The sequence below is a fragment of the Vigna umbellata genome, chromosome 5 (assembly GCF_029865625.1).
Source record: "Vigna umbellata cultivar VRB3 chromosome 5, Vumbellata_1.0, whole genome shotgun sequence".
NCBI classification, from domain to species: Eukaryota; Viridiplantae; Streptophyta; class Magnoliopsida; order Fabales; family Fabaceae; genus Vigna; species Vigna umbellata.
Window position 1 is genome coordinate 34,930,186 of NC_142169.1, and position 19,914 is coordinate 34,950,099.

Here is a 19,914-nt window from a genome sequence, read left to right on the forward strand (position 1 = left end):
ATTTTGTAACCTTTATAAATATTTTTTTTATTATTGCTTGTAAATAGTATTTATTAACTTACTTTACTTTTCAGGAACATTTTTATTAACATACCAATTTACATAAAAACCATTTTGCAAACTTTTACTCTAAGGTATATATATTTACTTTGTTGTTAAAAGTGAATACGACTAAGAATGTTATCCTTCTTTACAGATAATAATATAATTATTATGAGATAGGAAAATGACACTTGAACAACCATTTTTGACAACATTTAGACACGCGCACACGTGTCAAAATCTGAGTGGTCCAGTTGGAAAAATTAAATGAAAATGGACCACTCAGATTTTGACACGTGTGCGTGTGTCTAAATGTTGTCAAAAATGGTTGTTCAAGTATCATTTTCCTTATGAGATAATATAGTCTGTGTACAGTAAAATAATTCTGTCAGAACAATAATAAATATTGTAGATAGAAGTGCATACAACGAGAAATTAAGCTCTACTTACTTGTTCCATAATGAAATGGTGTATTTTGATAATTCAGTTAATAGCCATTTATATTATTTTGGTTACTGATATAAAAAAGAGGTTGTAATCCGTGAACCAATTCGGGATTTGAATCGGACTAGATTTGAAAAAAATATAATTTTTTTTGTGTGAATTAGTTTTTAATTCGAGCACTCACCAATCCATCTAATTTAATTATTTATTATTTTATGTTTTAATATTATTAATTATTATTTTCTTATTATATTATAGATGAAAATAAAAAAATGTTTTAAGGGAGAAAAATATTATAGATTTATTTATTCAAGATTCTAATATTACAAATGGAAAAGTATACAAAAATTATCAATATTAAAAACTTATTTGTTCGTCTTTTTCTTGTTTTTAGATTTGGATTGTATTATATTTTTTTGAATTGTTTTTAGAATTTAACATCATTTTAGAGAGTAAAATTTATTTAGATTTGAATAAAAAATCATAATTTTTTTATTTAAAAAGAAACTTATAATTAAGTGAGCCAATGAACCAACCAATATGTAATGGATTGAGTCGGATTCGAATTTTTTCAGTTTACTAATAATTGAACTGAGTCAAGTTGGTTCACTAAATAACGTGGTGAATCAAACCGAATTAAACCAGATTATCTATTTTTACAAGTCTAATTTTGGTAAATAAAGTTAAGTATAAATTTTAGAAGACTTATCATTTCTAAAATGTAAGTTATCCATGTAATGAAAACACTTTCAATATGTAGTTTATACATTTAAAATAAAAAAATAACACCATCTTGATCGTAAATTCTTAAAAGTTATCTTTTCTTTTTTTGTAATATATGATTTAACTTTCTCTTTTGCATGCATTGATTGTGGAACTTTATTATCATTATTCTATTCCTTCTTCAAGATTGTAAGTTGTAATTTGGTCTATTTAATTAATTGACCATTAGATATTGCTTTTTTGACTTCTCAATAATAAATTATGGGAGCAAAATCAACATGAATGATGATGATGCACGGCCTTTATAAAAGGAAAGGGGAAGTGTGATCTTTGTGACAAAACATAATCATTCAAAGCCACAACCCAACCTCCGGCTGTTCATTATCCAATCCGACAGTTTCTTCACCGCCATGTCTCCGACCGTGGGAGTCAGCGTCCCACTATTGGGCGAGTCCAACGGAGCAGTGCAGCCGGCCTCCGTCCCCGGTGCGGTGTTCAACGTGGCGACGAGCATAGTCGGCGCCGGGATCATGTCAATTCCGGCGATCATAAAGGTTCTTGGTGTGGTTCCCGCTATCGCTATGATTATTGTCGTGGCCGTGCTCGCGGAACTCTCTGTCGAGTTCCTCATGCGCTTCACGCACTCCGGCGAAACGACGACGTACGCCGGCGTCATGAGGGAAGCGTTCGGGTCGCCGGGAGCGTTGGTCGCGCAAGCTTGCGTCATCATCACCAACATCGGGGGCTTAATTCTTTACCTGATCATCATCGGTAGCAGAACCTTTCCCTTTGTTTTTATTCCCTTTGAAATTATGAAAGAAAAGGTGGAAATGTGTAGATTTTTTTAGATTTTGGTTAGTTGTGCCTAATATGAATGTTGCCGGGTTTTCGGTCACATGCATTGTCTTTGGTAAACTTATCTATATATATATTAAACTAACCAGTTATTTTCATTAATGTCTGGGCTTTAATTGTTTTCAAACAATCGAACTTAAGATCTAGATTTTCTTCAAGTACTCGTAATTTTCACATTAATACAGATCAGCTACTCGCATTTTATTTTAATAAATTTAATTTAAAAATTTTGTATTCGAAAAGTCTGATGGATAAATGAGTGAACTTGGATATCAATTTGGGGAATGTACACCTTAGTTTTCGGTCGATGTAATGGATAGAAGAAAGATGCAGAAAGGAAAAAGAAAGTGACTGTGGGAGGAAAACAAAGAGAGACATAGAATGAGAATATAGTAAAAAGAAAATGATAGCTGAATTGTGATTATTGCCTTTCTTGAACAACAGGGGATGTGCTGTCTGGAAAGCAAGATGGAGGTGAAGTGCATTTGGGTATTCTGCAACAGTGGTTTGGTATTCATTGGTGGAATTCCAGGGAATTTGCTCTTCTCTTCACTTTGGTCTTCGTCATGTTTCCATTGGTATTGTACAAACGTGTAGGTCAGTGTTACCAATTTAATTCTTTGCACGATTTCTTGTATTTAGAATTGAAGAGGCTCGTTGAGTAACGTGTGTTTTTGCTTTTGGTGTTTTGGATCTGGTAGAGTCCTTGAAGTACAGTTCTGCAGTGTCAACTCTTCTTGCAGTGGCATTTGTTGGCATATGTTGTGGGTTGGCTATTTTTGCACTGGTGCAAGGAAAAACGCAGACTCCTAGATTGTTTCCTGGGTTGGACAACCAAACCTCATTCTTTGATCTATTTACTGCAGTTCCCGTTGTTGTCACAGCTTTCACATTTCATTTTAACGGTAATGGACCCGATTACTATGTTAATTTTTGAAGGGCATGCCTAGAAAATTTCTGTGCTGATGATTGATCTTTCTTGCAGTGCATCCAATTGGGTTTGAGTTTGCCAAGCCATCTCAAATGACAACAGCAGTTCGATTAGCATTATTGCTTTGTGCCGTGATCTACATTACAGTAGGCCTATTTGGGTACCTATTATTTGGGGATTCAACACAATCAGACATTCTCATCAATTTTGACCAGAGTAATGATTCTGTGGTTGGTTCCTTGTTCAATACTTTGATCCGTGTAAGCTATGCGCTCCACATCATGCTGGTGTTTCCTCTCTTGAACTTCTCATTGAGATCCAACATAGATGAAGTTCTCTTCCCCAATAAGCCTATGCTAGCCACAGACAACAAAAGATTCATGATCCTCACTGTGGTGCTGCTTGTATTCTCCTACCTCGCTGCTATAGCAATCCCAGATATTTGGTACTTCTTTCAATTTCTTGGATCAACATCGGCAGTGTGCCTTGCCTTCATTTTCCCTGGCTCTATTGTTTTAAGGTAATCTATCATTTAACTTCTGATTAAGTTGATCCAAATTAAAAATTACACTGGACAAATATGTAAACCAGTGTCTTATTTTTCTTTGTTACTAATTTCAGGGATGCATGTGGTATAGCAACGAAAAGGGATAAAATTATTGCACTGATAATGATTACACTGGCCGTGGTGACAAGTGTGCTTGCCATTTCCACCAACATATATAATGCTTTTAGTAGCAAGTCATAAAAGCCGGTTCTCTCATTTTCTCCCCTAATATTGTTTTGTTTTTTAATTTTTATAGAAAAAAAATTAAGTGGTGAGAGTGGGTGTGGCTGGGGAGAAAGACAATTGTAGGGGCATTTGATTGCTGTGGCGATTGGGTTACTTTTGTATCTTTGATGGCTTTGTTGTTTGTCATAGAATTCCTGTATGATAATGATGTATTTTGGAACAGCATTGCTTTGTAAATTAGCTTATATTATTAAAGAAATGGGATCCAAAGGTCGACCAGATTGTGCCGTGCAAGGATGCTAAGATCGATGATCTCTTGTTGGGGAACTGTTCTGAATGTCTCAGTGACCAACATTTGGAACAATGTTAAACTTTTTCAGTGATGTAACAAGCCCTTTCACTATCATCTCTCTCGCTGCCGTGTCATACTCATCAAGAGACCAGAGAGGGAAGGCTGTAGAATAACGCGTATCCAAAATAAAAATAATAAATATTTGGATAATATGCCATAATATATACACATGGAAAATGCAGAGCAAATAAATTATGATTAAATAAAAAAATGTTATAAAATCAAAAGTTAGGTGCGTGTTGAATTATTTTATCTACAACCGTGTATTGTTTATAACATTTCCGCATGTGAAAAGGATAATGATTTGTGCGGTGTGAAGAATGGGATTTGATTTTTAATTTTATATATCTTTAAGATGTCCAAAAGCTGATAATTTTCTTAAAATAATACAGGCCATGCATTGTAAGCAGAGTTGGAATTGTTGCATTAGGAGAAATTAGAGTTAGTGACGAAAACTTCTAAATATGTTAAGTTGAAAATTCGTAATGACTCCAATTTGAACATGTGACACACTGACACATTTGTTTTGTGGTTTTAAAATAAGTTGTGGAAAAAATATGCAATTATTGATGGCTCGTAGTGTGATAGATATGACCAGCAATTGTGTTATCCTCAGAGATGTGTCACGCATGGGGGAAGTCATTGCGGCTTTCTCATCTTAAATATAAATAAAAAAAATTGGAATGTAAAATGAATTTAAAAATAATTAATTTTATATATAATAATTATAAACAATATTTTTGAACAAAAGATAAAGTACCGATAAGAAACAATTTGTGACACAAGGACCCTCATGAGAAAACAAATTTTGTCTTGCAAAGTTGTATTTCAACAACATTGCAAAGGTAGAACTTCCAAATGCAAATAAAGACTTTACAAGAAAATTGTTGATGCCATGTACTTACAAATTAGAAGACAAACATCAACACAAAACATATAATGCTTTAGTTTCTTATAGAAAGATGATCCTAAAATAAATGGTTAATCTTGAACAGAGTCAAAGACAATAATTAGGGAAAAGATTACATTTGAGAACTGAGTTGTTAGGGCACACCCCTAATTGTTCTTCATCAAAATCATAGGACATTACGGGATTTTTTTTACATAAGGGACGTAGATTTACTCATAAATTACGTAAATAGACAAATAAAAAAACAAAAAATGAAGAGAGTTGCTCCCTGCACCACCACCAACCGCTCCCTGCACCTCCCCATACCTTATTTGCCCCTCTATAAAACGGATGTCAACATCCGTTTCACCTTCAACGGATGTTGACATCCGTAACATCCATTTACATATTTCATATTTTAGTTTATTATTTTTATTTAAAAGAAAAAAACTTCAACGGATGTGGCCACATCCGTTAACGGATGTACCACATCCGTTTAATAGATTTTTAAAAAGTTTTTAATTTATTATTTAAATAATAATATATAAATTAAAATAATAATTATTATTTTATTAAATAAAATAAAATTAATTTATAAATAATTAAATAATAATTTTTAAAAAATTAAATAATATTTATATATTAATTTAAAATATAAAAAATTAAAAAACTAAAAATTAAAAAACAAAAAAAGGAAACGGATGTCGCCACATCCGTTAACGGATGTGGCGACGTCCGTTTTAATATATTTATAACAAATTTTTTAATTATTATTTAAATAATAATACATAAATTAAAAGTAATAATAATTATTTTATTAAATAAAATAAAATTAATTTATAAATAATTAAGTAATAATTTTAAAATAATTAAATTATATTTATATATTAATTTAAAACAAAAAAAATAAAAAAACTAAACTAGAAAACAAAAAAGTAACGGATGTCGCCACATCCGTTAACGGATGTGGCACATCCATTTTAATATATTTATAATAAATTTTTTAATTATTATTTAAATAATAATACATAAATTAAAATTAATAATAATTATTTTATTAAATAAAATAAAATTAATTTATAAATAATTAAGTAATAATCTTAAAATAATTAAATAATATTTATATATTAATTTAAAACAAAAAAAATAAAAAAACTAAAAACTAAAAAACAAAAAAAGGCAACGGATGTCGTCACATCCGTTAACGGATGTAGCATGTCCGTGGAAGAATTTTTTCTTCAACGGATGTTGACATCCGTTGAAGAAAAGGGGTGGGGTGTGGGATATTTTAAAATATAAAGGATAGTTTTGGCATTTTAAAAAAATGTGGTGGTGCAGGAAGTAAAGTGGGGTGGTGTAGGGAGTAAAACCCAAAAATGAAACCGTCAAGAATTATGATGACTCTACCTTGGGTGTTACTCCCTCCACCCCCACACGTCTCTTCCTCCACCTCCCTAATTTTCTAAAATGCCAATTATATCCTTCTAAAATGACAATTATATCCTCAAAAGTTAAAATTTTTTATTTTTATTATTTTAATATTTTAATTTATTTAAAACTTCTGATTTACTTCCCTCTGCACCTCTTCCTCTCTTCCATTTTCGTTTACCTTTCTCTCTTCCGTTAAGCTTCTTCTCCACCTATAACAAATTCATATTTTAACAAATTCATATTTTAACAAATTCATATTTTAACAAAATTATTACGTTTAAAAACTAACCATATATAACATTTAAAATTATAAATTTAAATATAAATTACTGTAAATAAAATAAACAAATAAAATAAAAACGAAACGTAAAAGGAACACTGCCTCTGGATGGATGACATCCTTCAACGGATGTCAACATCCGTTGAAGGCAAAACGGATGTCGACATCCGTTTTGCCTTAAACGGATGTCGACATCCGTTTTGCCTTAAACGGATGTCGACATCCGTTTTGCCTGGATGTTGACATCCGTTGGAGGATGTCATCCGTCCATAGGCAGTGTTCCTTTTACGTTTCGTTTTTATTTTACTACGTTTTGCGGCTCATGCAAGGATTATAGGCTTGGATATTAAAAGGATTATTGGAAGTATGGGAAGGATTTAGGGTTTAGGATTATTGGAAGGATTATGACTACGTACCTGGAGAGGAACCACGACAAGGACACTACACCATAAACGCACTGCACCACGTACTGCACCGAGAACAAGAAGAAGATTGTTTGATAATTCTTTTCACGATCACCAAGCTTTGTAGAAAAATATTTTACTCATACAAGAAACTACGTAGGTTATCAGTGAAATATGTTATAAATGAATAAAATTAAAAAGCAACAATTTTAAAAATAAAATTTTACTGAGGGGCAAAATAGTAAATGAAAGGTGGAGGAAGGGGCAAAATAGTAAAGGGGAGGTGGAGGAAGAGATGTGTGGGGGTGGAGGGAGCAACACCCCTCTACCTTTTATTATTTTTTTTTATGTAATTTATAGACAAATCTACCTGCTCATATGAAAAAAAACTGCATTACAGAATCCGAACTAAATGTGTTATCCAAATGGGATTCTAAATTAAATGGCCTATTGTTAGGCCCAACAAGAGGGACTTGAGACGAGTTAGTAATTTTAGCCAGCACTCTATTCGAGGAAGGAGAAATGACTATATATTTCTCAAAATTCCAACATTTTTTATCTTTTAAATGGATGAAAACAAAAGTTACCTATCCATAAGGTGAAAAGAGTAAAAAAATATATTTTAATTACGGAAAACACCTGTGCAAACTTTAATCTATACCTCCTTTTTCTTAACACTTCAATGTATAATTCATGTTTCTTTTATTAAAAATATTATCCAAAAAAATCACTAGATATAAATAATATCCTATAATTAGAATTGTCATCTTTAGGTTAACTAATCTTTAAAAAAATCTCGATAAGTGATTTATTGGTTACCATTCGTCAATCTTTAAAAAATTCCTTTTAAGGGAAATCCTCTTAGGGATTAAAAATAAGTCATAGTCTTTAAAGTTAATGTTAAAGTGAGTTTGATTTTACTATATACTTTAATTAACTCTTAAAAATAATATTATTTATGTAAACGTATAAAATTATGTATTTTATTAAATAACTTAATATATTATAATTTTATTATATTTAAACTAATATTTTTATATTATATTTATTATTATGTTATCATATAAAATATATAATATATAATTTAATATAGTTATTGACTATAATCTATTACTATAATGTATTTATTAAATGTGATAATATTATATTAATTCTAATAAAATTCACATTAAAATTTATTTATTATTACTAAATATATATTTATTATACATATATATTATTAAAAAAAATGGATAGAAAAATATAAATTTAAGTCATACATTAAAAAAAATAACATATAATAAAAAAATTCATAAATTCATTATTTTAAAATTTCAAATTGAGATATCTTATTAAATTTTTATTCATATTTAAATAAGTTTTTCACACAAGAAAATTAAATGATTATTTTATATATTTTAAAAGTATGTTTAATTAGTCACAAAAAATTGAATATGTTTATTCAACAAAGATTTCAAAATCTTTGATTAAAATACATGTATATAGTTATTTGACAAATTAAAAGTATTTATATTTATTATAGGTTAAGATTTAATTGATTTTTTTTATTTTTAAAATGAATATTTTGTTTTCTAAAAAAAACTCATGAGCTAATTCTCACCCATATGACTTTTGTGGATATTTTGGCGCAATGAACTTTTTCAATCGAGAACTTATTGATTTTATGATTTTTTCTAACCCTAACCCATCTGAATCATGTGAAGAGGCTATATGAAGTGTAGGATTAAGGTCAACATCCAATTTTAATGTGATAGTCCAAATGATCCCACTACTTTTCTTTTTTTCTAATTCTTAGTAGTCCTTCGTCCTATATTGTTTCATACCAAAGTGCGGAAAGCACACCCCAAAAGATGTTCCATACCAAAGTCTGTTCAAGTTTGATAATTCAGATATTAAATGTGTAATAAATGTAATCATTACTTTCTTACCTATTTATAGATTTCGGAATAGATCTTTAATTAGCAATGACCTAATTACTATTAATCACAATTTATCTAAAGTAGCTAAACGTTAGGTTTCTTGGAAACTAACTGTTTAGTCTTATCTCCTAGTTGCACGGTCTAAAAGGGTCATCCAAGAATAAGTTTGACCAATGATTAACGATTTATCAAACGATGATATGATACAGGACCAAAGTCTATGTACGTGACATGTGACATTTATTGTAAGTGAATAACATAGGATGGAAACCAAGAAAAAAGGGCAAAAAGAAGTGGTATATTTTAATTTAGATAGAACGAAAACATACTGATTATATTTATTTGGGTAAAATTGATCGAACTGATCTGGAAATGAATAGTATGATCTAAACTTCACTGTCATGAAGGAAAGGAAAACAAAAGAATGTGTTGTATGAAAAGAAAGGTAGGATGGCTCGTGTGGAGAGAGAATGAAAAAGAGACAAAGTTTGATTGCTGGTGATTGAAGAGAGATCGCACAGGAGGAGAACCCTTTAAACTTCCCCGTGAGAAGTGTTTGGATGCATTCCAAATTCATAACGTAGCATCCACCCTCTCATTTTGTTCCTTCTCCTTCACTTCTTTCGATGCCATCTTTCTCCTCTTCTCCCCTTCTCCACTCACAACTCAATCACATCTACACATTCATCTTACACATATCTCCTCAAATTCAAAATATATCTATATTCACCTCTAAAATCATTACGTAAATAAATCAATTCTTAGCAAAAGGGTATTTCTGGAAGTTCGGTGAGAATAATCTAGCAGAACGTCACATAGATTTGAGAGCCCACCCTCTCTTTTAAAAGACCCTATGTAGAGCTCTATCAGCATATAGTTCATTGCATACCAAAACAAAGCGTAAGAAAAAGGAGAAAACCAAAGCAAAACAATCACTTTATAGAGGAAAAAGGGAGCACCAAATGGTTTCTAAAGAGCAAAAGAGAGCAGCACTGCATGAGAAGCTGCAACTTCTTCGTTCTCTTACTAACTCTCATGCAGTAATTCCTTGCATTGTTATCTATATCTTTCATTTTATCTTATTTTCTCTGTTAAAATTTACTCAACGTTGTTGTCTTCCCTTCAGTTCAAGTCCATTCGTTCTCTATTCTAATGCCATGGATTCTGCTCAGCTCTATATATGCCTAATCTTCTAAACAGTTCTTGCTATCTGGATTGTTTTCTATGTATTGCATGTATATTGTCATTATTTCCAGTAGAAAATTGAGGCGCAAGCTTATTACAAATGGAGATTGTTAAATATATTGTTGTAATATTATACAGTCCTTAAGCATTTATGTTATCAATTACATGGTGCTCTTTGAGATGGTAATAAATTGCCTAATAGTTCTTGTTCTTTTGCTGGGTGGTGGCAGCTAAACAAAACCTCGATCATAATAGATGCGTCAAAGTATATCCAGGAATTAAAGCAAAAGGTGGAAGAACTGAATCAAGACTTAGCCAATGCACAAACTTCAACTGACCAAAATACTTTGCCTATGGTATTTAACAGCTTTCACATATATGTATGTGTTCATTTGGACAGTTCTTCTTCTTAATCTGTAAAAAGAACTGATTGGAATTGCATTTTCTGGATGAACATAAACAGGTTACAGTAGAAACCACGGAGAAGGGCTTTGTTATTAATGTTTTTTCAGCAAAGAGTTGTCCTGGTCTGTTTGTTTCCATATTGGAGTCATTTGAAGAGATGAGTCTGAATGTGCTTGAAGCTAGGGCTACTTGTACAGACACTTTTCGATTTCATGCTGTTGGAGGAAAAGTAAGACAATATTTTGTAAGCATAAATTTATACCATAGATGTTTTCAAGGCCAAGTTCATTATATATCATTCAGTGTCTCCCTTTTCCTCTTGTTACTCCATATTTTTGTAGGTCACATGCCTTGTCTTTATACATATAAGATTGCCTCTTCTACCTGTTGGTCTCTCTGTCATCCTTTTCTTCAAAAAGATGAAGGACCACGTTACTGTGATTAAAATGTTTGCATTATAACCATGTTATATTTATTTAATTACTTGGTTAATAATACAAGCAGAAGCTTGTTAGGTTATAATTTTGAAGTTACTAAAATGTTTTCTTCCAAACAGAATTTGTCTCATTCTCTCTATGTTTTCTTGCATATAATAATGACAAATAATATTGTGACTTGTGCTTGTGCAGAACGAAGAAGAAGGTAAGAATATTGATGCACGAGCTGTGAAACAGGCTATGGGACAAGCAATAAAGAATTGGAGCCAAAATGCTGACCAAAAGTAATAAAATGTCAGCTTTTACATTTATGTTATTTATATCTTCTGTGTGCATTTTCTTCGTTTATTTTAAGCATGTTCTTCCATTAGACCTAACTTGAAGTTTTGTTGGTCAAGAGAAATCAATCGAGCTTCTATATATGATGCATATTTGTAGAAGATTCTTTGAAATATCTAAATTTTTACATGTTTATGTGAGTGTATGTTAGTGTTTCACAACTTCAAGAGTTTCTTACTTGAAATCGTGCACAAGAGTTTTTCTGTGTAACAAACAAAATTTTCGGGTCAAGAGTGGTACGGTTGAACATATGATCCAGTTACACAAATAAACGTGAAACGACACAGTACATAAACAATAAGAAAATGTTGTCCCCACTTTTGAGGGATAAAACGAATGAAGTACTACAAAACTGGAAAGAAGTGACCTTGAAGCACACACTCAATTGACACAAGTTTGCACCATGCAAATAATGCTTTTTCAAACAATACTTTAAGCATAAACGACGACTTATACTTAGTACATGATCTTAATACGTACTGGTACATCTTCTCAGCAAAAAAAATCATAAAGGAAAAAAAAATAGATCATTAATTTAATTTCGAAATATCATTGTATTTTCTATTTTTTGCTGATAAAAAAATTCTATTCAGTCTTTCAAGTGCTTGAAAATAGTAAAAAGTCTTAAATTTTTTATCACATCCATCTTGTTGACCCTTCTGTTAATAGAACCATTTAAAAGTTTGTATAATGTTGAATCTGATGGCCTTATATAGTATTTTATAGTTAAATAAAAGAAATAGTGCTATCAAATGTTAATTTGAATTATTAAGTTTGCTATCAAATGTTAATTCATACCACCCATGACAAAGAAAAAAAGATGTGCTTGCCTTTTAAAGGAGAAAAAATATTAGAAACTAGGGTACAAGTGCAGTCAATTTGATAGTTCTTGGCAATATTCTCTTTTGAAAAGAATCTTTTTCAAACATTCTCTTTATTATTGATTAAAATGGAATAAAAATTATTAATTTTTATACATCGAATTTCCTATTTAATAATTATCTTCTCATCTTAATCAGTAGGTTCCAGTAAATTAATTTAACCTAATAAAAAAAGTGTTCGAAGAAGAATGTTAAAGATATTATCTGACAAGCATTTTTTGAAACTATGGAAGATTTTACCCTCAAAATTTTATGTGCTTTAAAGTTGATTTATCAACATAAAATTTGACTGAATAAGTATCACATAGTTCCATCAATCTAAACAGAAAACATTATATATATTGACTGTCATCTGACATCATGTTTTATCTTAGAATCATTAACTACCATTATATCATATTATTTTTCAATTAAATATGTAAACGAAATTCTTACTTGACAAATCAAACTAATGTATGGGGTGGCATTAGGTTGAAACTTATTATATTGAGATAATAAATTTATGATAAAATAAAGGGTAGGACCTTATCACATGCAATGTTACAGGGTAGAACGATCATGTCAATGCAGCATTTTTGTGCAGTTGCTGGCAGTACTGACTGTTATATGAGTGGGAATTCTTCACTAAATGCTAAATCCAGCAACAAAGCTCCTGACAAAATCCATGTCCTCCATTCGTAGATTGATTGTGTCTTGTCCTTCAAATCTGACATCCAATTTGTAAGGGTTCATCAGTGAAAATCATTTTCTAAGCTTTTCTCATCTTTTATTTAACAATTGCTTTACAAAGGAAACATCAAAGGTTATAAAAATCACAAGAGTATGTTTATTATTGCATGCATGCACGCTTGATTATGTCTTCTTCAACAGAAGTTCACATCTAATTTGCTGATGGTATTATCTTGGTGTTTACCAACTTAGATGTAACACGGCCATGTTATAAATCATATAAACACACTTTGCATGGCTCTCACTTAGTTTAAGAAAGAGATTGAAAGGGAATGAAAATGAAAAGAAAAAAAGGTTATGTGTTATTCGATTAAAAAAATCAAAATTTAACATGTCTTTTGTTTTAGGGATAGGGTTGAACTCCATACTCAAAGTATTCCAATTTGTCTCAAAGGTTAGACGAACTACCTAGTGGTCTTTCAGTTGATAGGTAGGCCAAACGGGCTCCCTAGTGGTCGTTCAATTGACAAGTAGGATGGATGGACTCCTTAGTGGTCGTCCAGTTGACACGTAGGCTCGACGGGCTCCCTGATGGTCCTCCTTCCTCCAAGTTACCGTGTTCGTTCTCCCTCCTTCTTGTCCAAACTGTGTGGACGGATACCTCCGATGCTTAAGTTAGTAAAGTAACCGAGCGGTTGGCAAAACAAGTAATGCAGGTATATTGTGCATTGTGATATCAAAGTCATACCTAAGACCTTATTTATACTAGTCGTGATGAACCTCTACCTTTTGTTGGCCTAATGACGGACCAATCATACATTAATTTGCTTTAGGGACTTAATGAGTTATTATTGTTTATAATCAAACCATATGTTTGGTCTGGGTGGTCGACCTGGATGGTCGGCTTGGTGGTCGGTCGCTTAGTTTGATGGTCGATCTGGTTGTCAACCGCTCAGCCTGGTGGTGCTGGGAAAGCATACTGCACATCTTTAATTCTTACAGAATTAGATAGTTTTTATTTTGGTTTTTATTGAATAAAATTGTTCTTATTTTCTCTAAATTGAGGAATGTTATTTTTACTTCTTGTATTATATGTACGTGTTAAATAAAAGATTAAATGATCAATTTATCTGATAAATAATAATATAATATCAGCATGAATCATTTAAAAAATTTAAACTTATAAAGTTTAAATATTACCCCTTTATCTTAAAATTAATATTAAAAATTAAAAATAGTGATATAAAATTTTGAAAGAATAAAAATAAACAAAAAATATATTTTAAAATAATTAAAATAAAATTTACATATAAAATTTTAATCGAAATTTTATAAAAAGAATTACAGAAAATAAAATAAAAATGTACTAATTTTACAAAAAGTAGAATATATTCAAATACGACAAAAACCAAAGTCCAGATTGCTTTGGAGAGCTTAATACTGGTTGAGTCAGATATTGTTAAAGGGTGTTTCTTTCTGCGCCTCCCGTTTTTCTTTCTTCAGCCCTAAAATCTAAAATCCAAGTCACTCTTCATTAAAATTATAAAAAAATTCTGGAGGTGCGTCACGGTTGGAGATGCGCCGTGGTTGGAGGTGCAGAGACCGAAAGAGGTGCAGCCGGCTAGTGACATGGAAAGAAGAGGGTACAATTGGGATTTCCTCATGTCTATGGGATGCAGGAAGAAAAAAGGGAGGTGCAGAAAGAAGCTGTCCTTCTTAAATGAGGCCACTGGACACACCAAACAGAATAAGATTTATAACTTACAAAAATGGAATAAAAAAGAAGTTGGGTGTTACTCCCTCCACCCCCACACGTCTCTTCCTCCACCTCCCCAATTTTCTAAAATGCCAATTATATCCTTCTAAAATGACAATTATATCCTCAAAAGTTAAAATTTTTTATTTTTATTATTTTAATATTTTAATTTATTTAAAACTTCTTATTTACTTCCCTCTGTACCTCTTCCTCTCTTCCATTTTCGTTTACCTTTCTCTCTTCCGTTAAGCTTCTTCTCCACCTATAACAAATTCATATTTTAACAAATTCATATTTTAACAAAATTATTACGTTTAAAAACTAACCATATATAACATTTAAAATTATAAATTTAAATATAAATTACTGTAAATAAAATAAACAAATAAAATAAAAACGAAACGTAAAAGGAACACTGCCTCTGGACGGATGACATCCTTCAACGGATGTCAACATCCGTTGAAGGCAAAACGGATGTCGACATCCGTTTTGCCTTAAACGGATGTCGACATCCGTTTTGCCTTAAACGGATGTTGACATCCGTTGAAGGATGTCATCCGTCCATAGGCAGTGTTCCTTTTACGTTTCGTTTTTATTTTACTACGTTTTGCGGCTCATGCAAGGATTATAGGCTTGGATATTAAAAGGATTATTGGAAGTATGGGAAGGATTTAGGGTTTAGGATTATTGGAAGGATTATGACTACGTACCTGGAGAGGAACCACGACAAGGACACTACACCATAAACGCACTGCACCACGTACTGCACCGAGAACAAGAAGAAGATTGTTTGATAATTCTTTTCACGATCACCAAGCTTTGTAGAAAAATATTTTACTCATACAAGAAACTACGTAGGTTATCAGTGAAATATGTTATAAATGAATAAAATTAAAAAACAACAATTTTAAAAATAAAATTTTACTGAGGGGCAAAATAGTAAAGGAAAGGTGGAGGAAGGGGCAAAATAGTAAAGGGGAGGTGGAGGAAGAGACGTGTGGGGGTGGAGAGAGCAACACCCAAAGAAGTTAGGCATGCATTATTAGCGAGACGAATTCAATTCAAGTAACCTGCCTTGTTTATTGTTTTTAAAATTAAAAATAATATATCGATATTCTTTTTCTGTGTTTGATTGCCTTCTTTTTATTGGCGTGTGATTTTCTCAATTACGGAAACATGAAAGGCAAACTAAAAAAAATACTCATTGTTAAAAAAGTTACGCTGTCAATCAATAAGAAATTATCATAAAATTTAATAATTCACCATATATGATAACGATAATTTGTTATGATATATTTTTTTGGAAGAAAAAGATAATATAATATAAAAAAAATTATATATTATTCACTTAAAAAAGTAAATGCGAGAGCTGCTTTAAATTGATGAGAAGAAACTCATGAATTATAGTAATCTGCTAAGAGATATGGTTTATAGGGTTGAGCAATAAATAAATTACTAAATTGAAAAAATAAAGCATTGGTAGCTCTTAAACTAGGAGAGAAATTGATTATTTAGCAGCATTGGCAAAGGCCATTGTAACTAGTTGCACGGTGAGGTGTGGGCTCCTGTGAACAAAAGCTTCAAATTTAGGTGATGACACAACACGGTCAATGTTCTTAACCAAGAAATCCAAGGTTGTCTCCTTCAACTTCTGGTTGGAACAAATGTCCGCAATCTCCAGTGTCTCAAGGGCATTGCAAGTGCTTAGCGAACTCAGCAGGTACCGTTCGCAGTGTTTCAGCAAATGTGGGATCACGTACTTATCCGCTGCTTGTGACAGCGCGTACACATGTTTCTCCAATTTTTCCTCACCCAAGCTTCCATTGTACAGAAACTCAAGAAGACACTCTAATTCTTCGTGCTTCACATCGGGTATAGTTATGCTCTTACTCGGTGCTTCTTTGCATTCATCGCACTCTAGCATGTTCTTAAATATCTCTGATCTTGCAGCCTGTAACATTATAACATGCTCTTATCACCTGCTAATTACAATCATACAGTTTTGTGTTTTCTAAATGAAACAAATAGGTTTTAGATGTTTGGTACAACGAAGAAATTGCATCAATAATCTTAAATTACTTAAAAAAGAGCTTACCAAAACGGACTTATGTGCTGGTATAGGTGGACCGTGTCTGCCTGGAATGACCAATATATCTGTGTGAATCTGTTCTTTGAAGGCTGCAACAAAGCCTCTCAGAAAAACCAAGTCTTCCTTCTGCTGATTAAACTGTTCTAAATGCTCTGAACACCATCTTATACAATCATCGAGTGTCTGCAGAGAGAAAGAATAATCTACACGTGTTAACTAATACAGTTGTTGTTTTTTTAATCAAACGTTTGAAGAAGCAATGAATCAGAGCTTGCCTTACTCGAATTTCTTCGTGAAACTGGAGAAGGGTTTGGATTTGGATTGGCCACTACTGGTTTTACTTTCTCAGTTTCGAAATTGCTCATCATGTTGATTATGCTCCTCACTCCTTCGTAACATGCTCCACATATTGTATTCCTCGGAGGCCTTAGTATGAGTGGCATAGTTGTACACACACAACAATCCATGTCCTCTGCCTTCTTAAATCGCAGCAGAAAGATGAAGAAGATATTCTCTTCTTCCATTCTTTATATAATGCGTTGCTTGGATTGGACCCATCATAATGAATGATGGAAGCCTCATGTCCAATTCATTTAGAAGATATACATCACTTCCATTATTATATAATCAAATTCAATCTGCATATGATAAGTCTGTGGTATACATTTATTAAGCTTTTGAATGATTAAAAAAGTATATATATTAGGTTGGATGTAACCTCAAAAGTATGTGTAGATGTCCCATCATTTTCTTCTTGTGGATTAGTAGAGGAAGGTGTAAAACTGGGAAGATGGATGTTTGGTAGGCTATCTCTTTAGAGTAGTGTTAAGTAAAGTACTTAGCAAAAAGAATTATGCAGTTAGCGAGGAGAAGACTTTCCAACCACACAACAGCAGAAATGAGCAAAGCAAAGTCCATTCCTCTAACTACCTTTGTATGTAACCATGGTTAATTATTGATATTAAGATTAGTTTAATGTCAACCATATAGTTTAAGGCCAGCCTGGATATTTAGGTAATACACAAAGCTGGAAGGAACATTATTAGATGACATGATTAATTGGTCGATGCATCATGGTCATTGGTTATGTATTTGGTACAACAACAGCATGAAGGATTAATGAATTCAGCATCAGCTATAAATTAGAGCAATAACTCACCACTAGCTACTTCTTATGTTTTTGTAGTTTTATATGTTTTTGGGTCCTTTGTTTTTATTATGATGTTGATTTTTGTAGAAACTTATAAATCAAATTTTCATATCATTAATTGTCATCCAAATTTTAAGTCAAATAATGACAAGTAAATATGTTTTTTTCGAACATTAAACAACCTGTATTAAGAGTATATTACTAAGTTCTAGAATATATTGTCATTATTAAATTTTATGATAATGGTAAAAGAATTATTTATTTTTGTCTAAATTTTATTTTAAAATTTTCTATTTTTTCCTCGTCTCATTTATGTATAATAATTTCACAAAATAATTTATCTTCCCAAATAATATTTTTTTCTCCTTTAAACTCCTCTTAGTTGACATTTAAAAAAAAATAAAATACTGGTATTTTTTAGAAAAACTATTTTATTTATATTGGATTAGTCTATCATAAAACTCTCTTTTTGTCACCTAAAACTTAAACTAAAAAAATTATGATAAAATACAGCTTGTAATGTGCTTAATAATTAACAAACCTACCTTTCTTATGTTGAGTGTTAGGATGAAAGGAATATAGACATGTTAATAATGATAAAGATATCAAATATGTATGGATATTTATGGATAAAATCATTTATGATAGTAGATAGATATTTTCAATGGATATTTGTAACTAATAGATAACAAATAATTTAATATTCACTTATAAAAAGATAATTTAATATTCTCTTATAAAAAGATAACTGCTGACATCATATGACTAGTTTCTACATGTATTTATTATGTGTAAAATTAAAATTTATTTTATATTTTATTATGTTAAATTTAATTAAAATTAAAATTTAATTTAGATTTAATGTATTACATTATATTTATAATTTTTTGTAATTTTATTTTAAAATTTATAAATTATCTATTTTTAAAAAACTCACATATATTTTTTAAACAAGAATTCAGATAAACAATGAAATAAATAATGAGTCAATTCGTTGTAACATGTGATCATCTAAGTGGAAAAATAAAAACAATTGTTTAATAATGAAATATATATATATATATATATATATATATATATATATATATATATATATATATATATATATATATATATATATATATATATTTCATTATTAAACCATGATTACATACAAGTGAAGAAAAAAATTTATCAGATGAAAGAAGACAGCCACTTTTGTTTAGATAATGAGTTGTGAGAGTCATGCATGAAAAACTTGCAGTGAAATGTAAAAATGTAAACTTGCGGGTTACGCATGTAATTCTCTTACTTTTGCTCAACTACTCGTAGTGTAAAATACAATTTTTCTGACAAAATAACTTGATTAAATTTTAAATATTTCATAAGTTTTAATAATCTTAATTAAATTTTTATTAAAATAAATTTGTTAAAATTTCAAGAATTCTTGCGATGATGAAAATGTAGGATTATCAATCTATCATTATTTTTTCAAAGTACTTCTTAATTTTGTGAATGTATTAAAAATTTTCTATTTATATGACATTAAAGATTCTATCATAAAAAATAATAATAAAAAAATATCGACCTATAACCTGCAAGCCAAGAGCCAAGAACTATATAAAACAAACTAAACAATTAAATTCATGTTTTTAAGAGAGACAAACCAATCTGACCTGTATTTTGAAGACCAAGTCTAAATGATTACATAGACTCATATTGTCACCCTTTGTTACTAGGGATAATTATAACAACAAGACAACATTGACACAAAATTTAGAAATAGATTAAAGGATTAATAAGAAATTTAAACAACTAAAGTACATATAAATAGAATTTTCTAACTGTAATTAATAATAAGGAATTCACGATAACATTTGTAATGGATTAGAAGAGAATAATCCCTAAACATAGTAAGTAAAAAATAAAGAATTTGTGATTTTATATTTTATAATTTTTTTTTATTTTATATGTTATAATTTTATAACTTTAATAAATTTTAAAAGAATTTCGTTAAATAT

The 19,914-nt window shown here is 30.7% G+C and overlaps 3 protein-coding genes across 4 annotated transcripts; 2 read left to right on the top strand and 1 right to left on the bottom strand.

Moving 5' to 3' along the window:
• The first annotated feature begins 1,521 nt into the window (after positions 1 to 1,521).
• LOC124823323 (Transmembrane amino acid transporter family protein) lies at positions 1,522 to 4,007 on the top strand. The gene is made up of 5 exons (XM_047295513.2): positions 1,522 to 1,980; positions 2,509 to 2,661; positions 2,766 to 2,969; positions 3,050 to 3,515; positions 3,617 to 4,007. Exons 1-5 carry the CDS (start codon positions 1,620 to 1,622, stop codon positions 3,741 to 3,743), a joined length of 1,311 nt encoding a protein of 436 aa, XP_047151469.1. The 5' UTR covers positions 1,522 to 1,619; the 3' UTR covers positions 3,744 to 4,007.
• A 5,673-nt stretch (positions 4,008 to 9,680) lies between these two features.
• LOC124823314 (uncharacterized) lies at positions 9,681 to 11,498 on the top strand. The gene is made up of 4 exons (XM_047295504.2): positions 9,681 to 10,043; positions 10,419 to 10,544; positions 10,652 to 10,822; positions 11,223 to 11,498. The coding sequence occupies exons 1-4, from the start codon at positions 9,966 to 9,968 to the stop codon at positions 11,316 to 11,318; spliced, it is 471 nt and encodes a 156-aa protein (XP_047151460.1). The 5' UTR covers positions 9,681 to 9,965; the 3' UTR covers positions 11,319 to 11,498.
• Positions 11,499 to 15,994: 4,496 nt separating this feature from the next.
• LOC124823313 (BTB/POZ domain-containing protein At3g56230) lies at positions 15,995 to 17,381 on the bottom strand. 2 transcript variants are annotated; one of them, XM_047295502.2, is made up of 3 exons: positions 17,045 to 17,381; positions 16,771 to 16,967; positions 15,995 to 16,626 (listed from the first exon to the last, which is right to left on the bottom strand). In XM_047295502.2, the coding sequence occupies exons 1-3, from the start codon at positions 17,286 to 17,288 to the stop codon at positions 16,183 to 16,185; spliced, it is 885 nt and encodes a 294-aa protein (XP_047151458.1). In that variant the 5' UTR covers positions 17,289 to 17,381; the 3' UTR covers positions 15,995 to 16,182. The 2 variants fall into 2 exon arrangements, with proteins under 2 accessions (XP_047151458.1, XP_047151459.1); XM_047295503.2 differs by having other exon boundaries at positions 16,771 to 16,947; positions 17,040 to 17,375.
• Positions 17,382 to 19,914: the final 2,533 nt, after the last annotated feature.

Bases quoted from the DNA above. Each gene is read 5' to 3' on its own strand.
- LOC124823323 (XM_047295513.2), top strand. From the start codon at position 1,620: ATGTCTCCGACCGTGGGAGTCAGCGTCCCACTATTGGGCGAGTCCAAC. The intron at 1,981-2,508 runs GTAGCAGAACCT...CTTGAACAACAG, and splicing joins TCTTTACCTGATCATCATCG to GGGATGTGCTGTCTGGAAAG. The intron at 2,970-3,049 runs GTAATGGACCCG...TCTTTCTTGCAG, and splicing joins TTTCACATTTCATTTTAACG to TGCATCCAATTGGGTTTGAG.
- LOC124823314 (XM_047295504.2), top strand. From the start codon at position 9,966: ATGGTTTCTAAAGAGCAAAAGAGAGCAGCACTGCATGAGAAGCTGCAA. The intron at 10,545-10,651 runs GTATTTAACAGC...GAACATAAACAG, and splicing joins ACCAAAATACTTTGCCTATG to GTTACAGTAGAAACCACGGA. The intron at 10,823-11,222 runs GTAAGACAATAT...GTGCTTGTGCAG, and splicing joins TTCATGCTGTTGGAGGAAAA to AACGAAGAAGAAGGTAAGAA.
- LOC124823313 (XM_047295502.2), bottom strand. From the start codon at position 17,288: ATGGAAGAAGAGAATATCTTCTTCATCTTTCTGCTGCGATTTAAGAAG. The intron at 16,968-17,044 runs GTAAGGCAAGCT...TAACACGTGTAG, and splicing joins AGTTTCACGAAGAAATTCGA to ATTATTCTTTCTCTCTGCAG. The intron at 16,627-16,770 runs GTAAGCTCTTTT...ATAATGTTACAG, and splicing joins CAGCACATAAGTCCGTTTTG to GCTGCAAGATCAGAGATATT.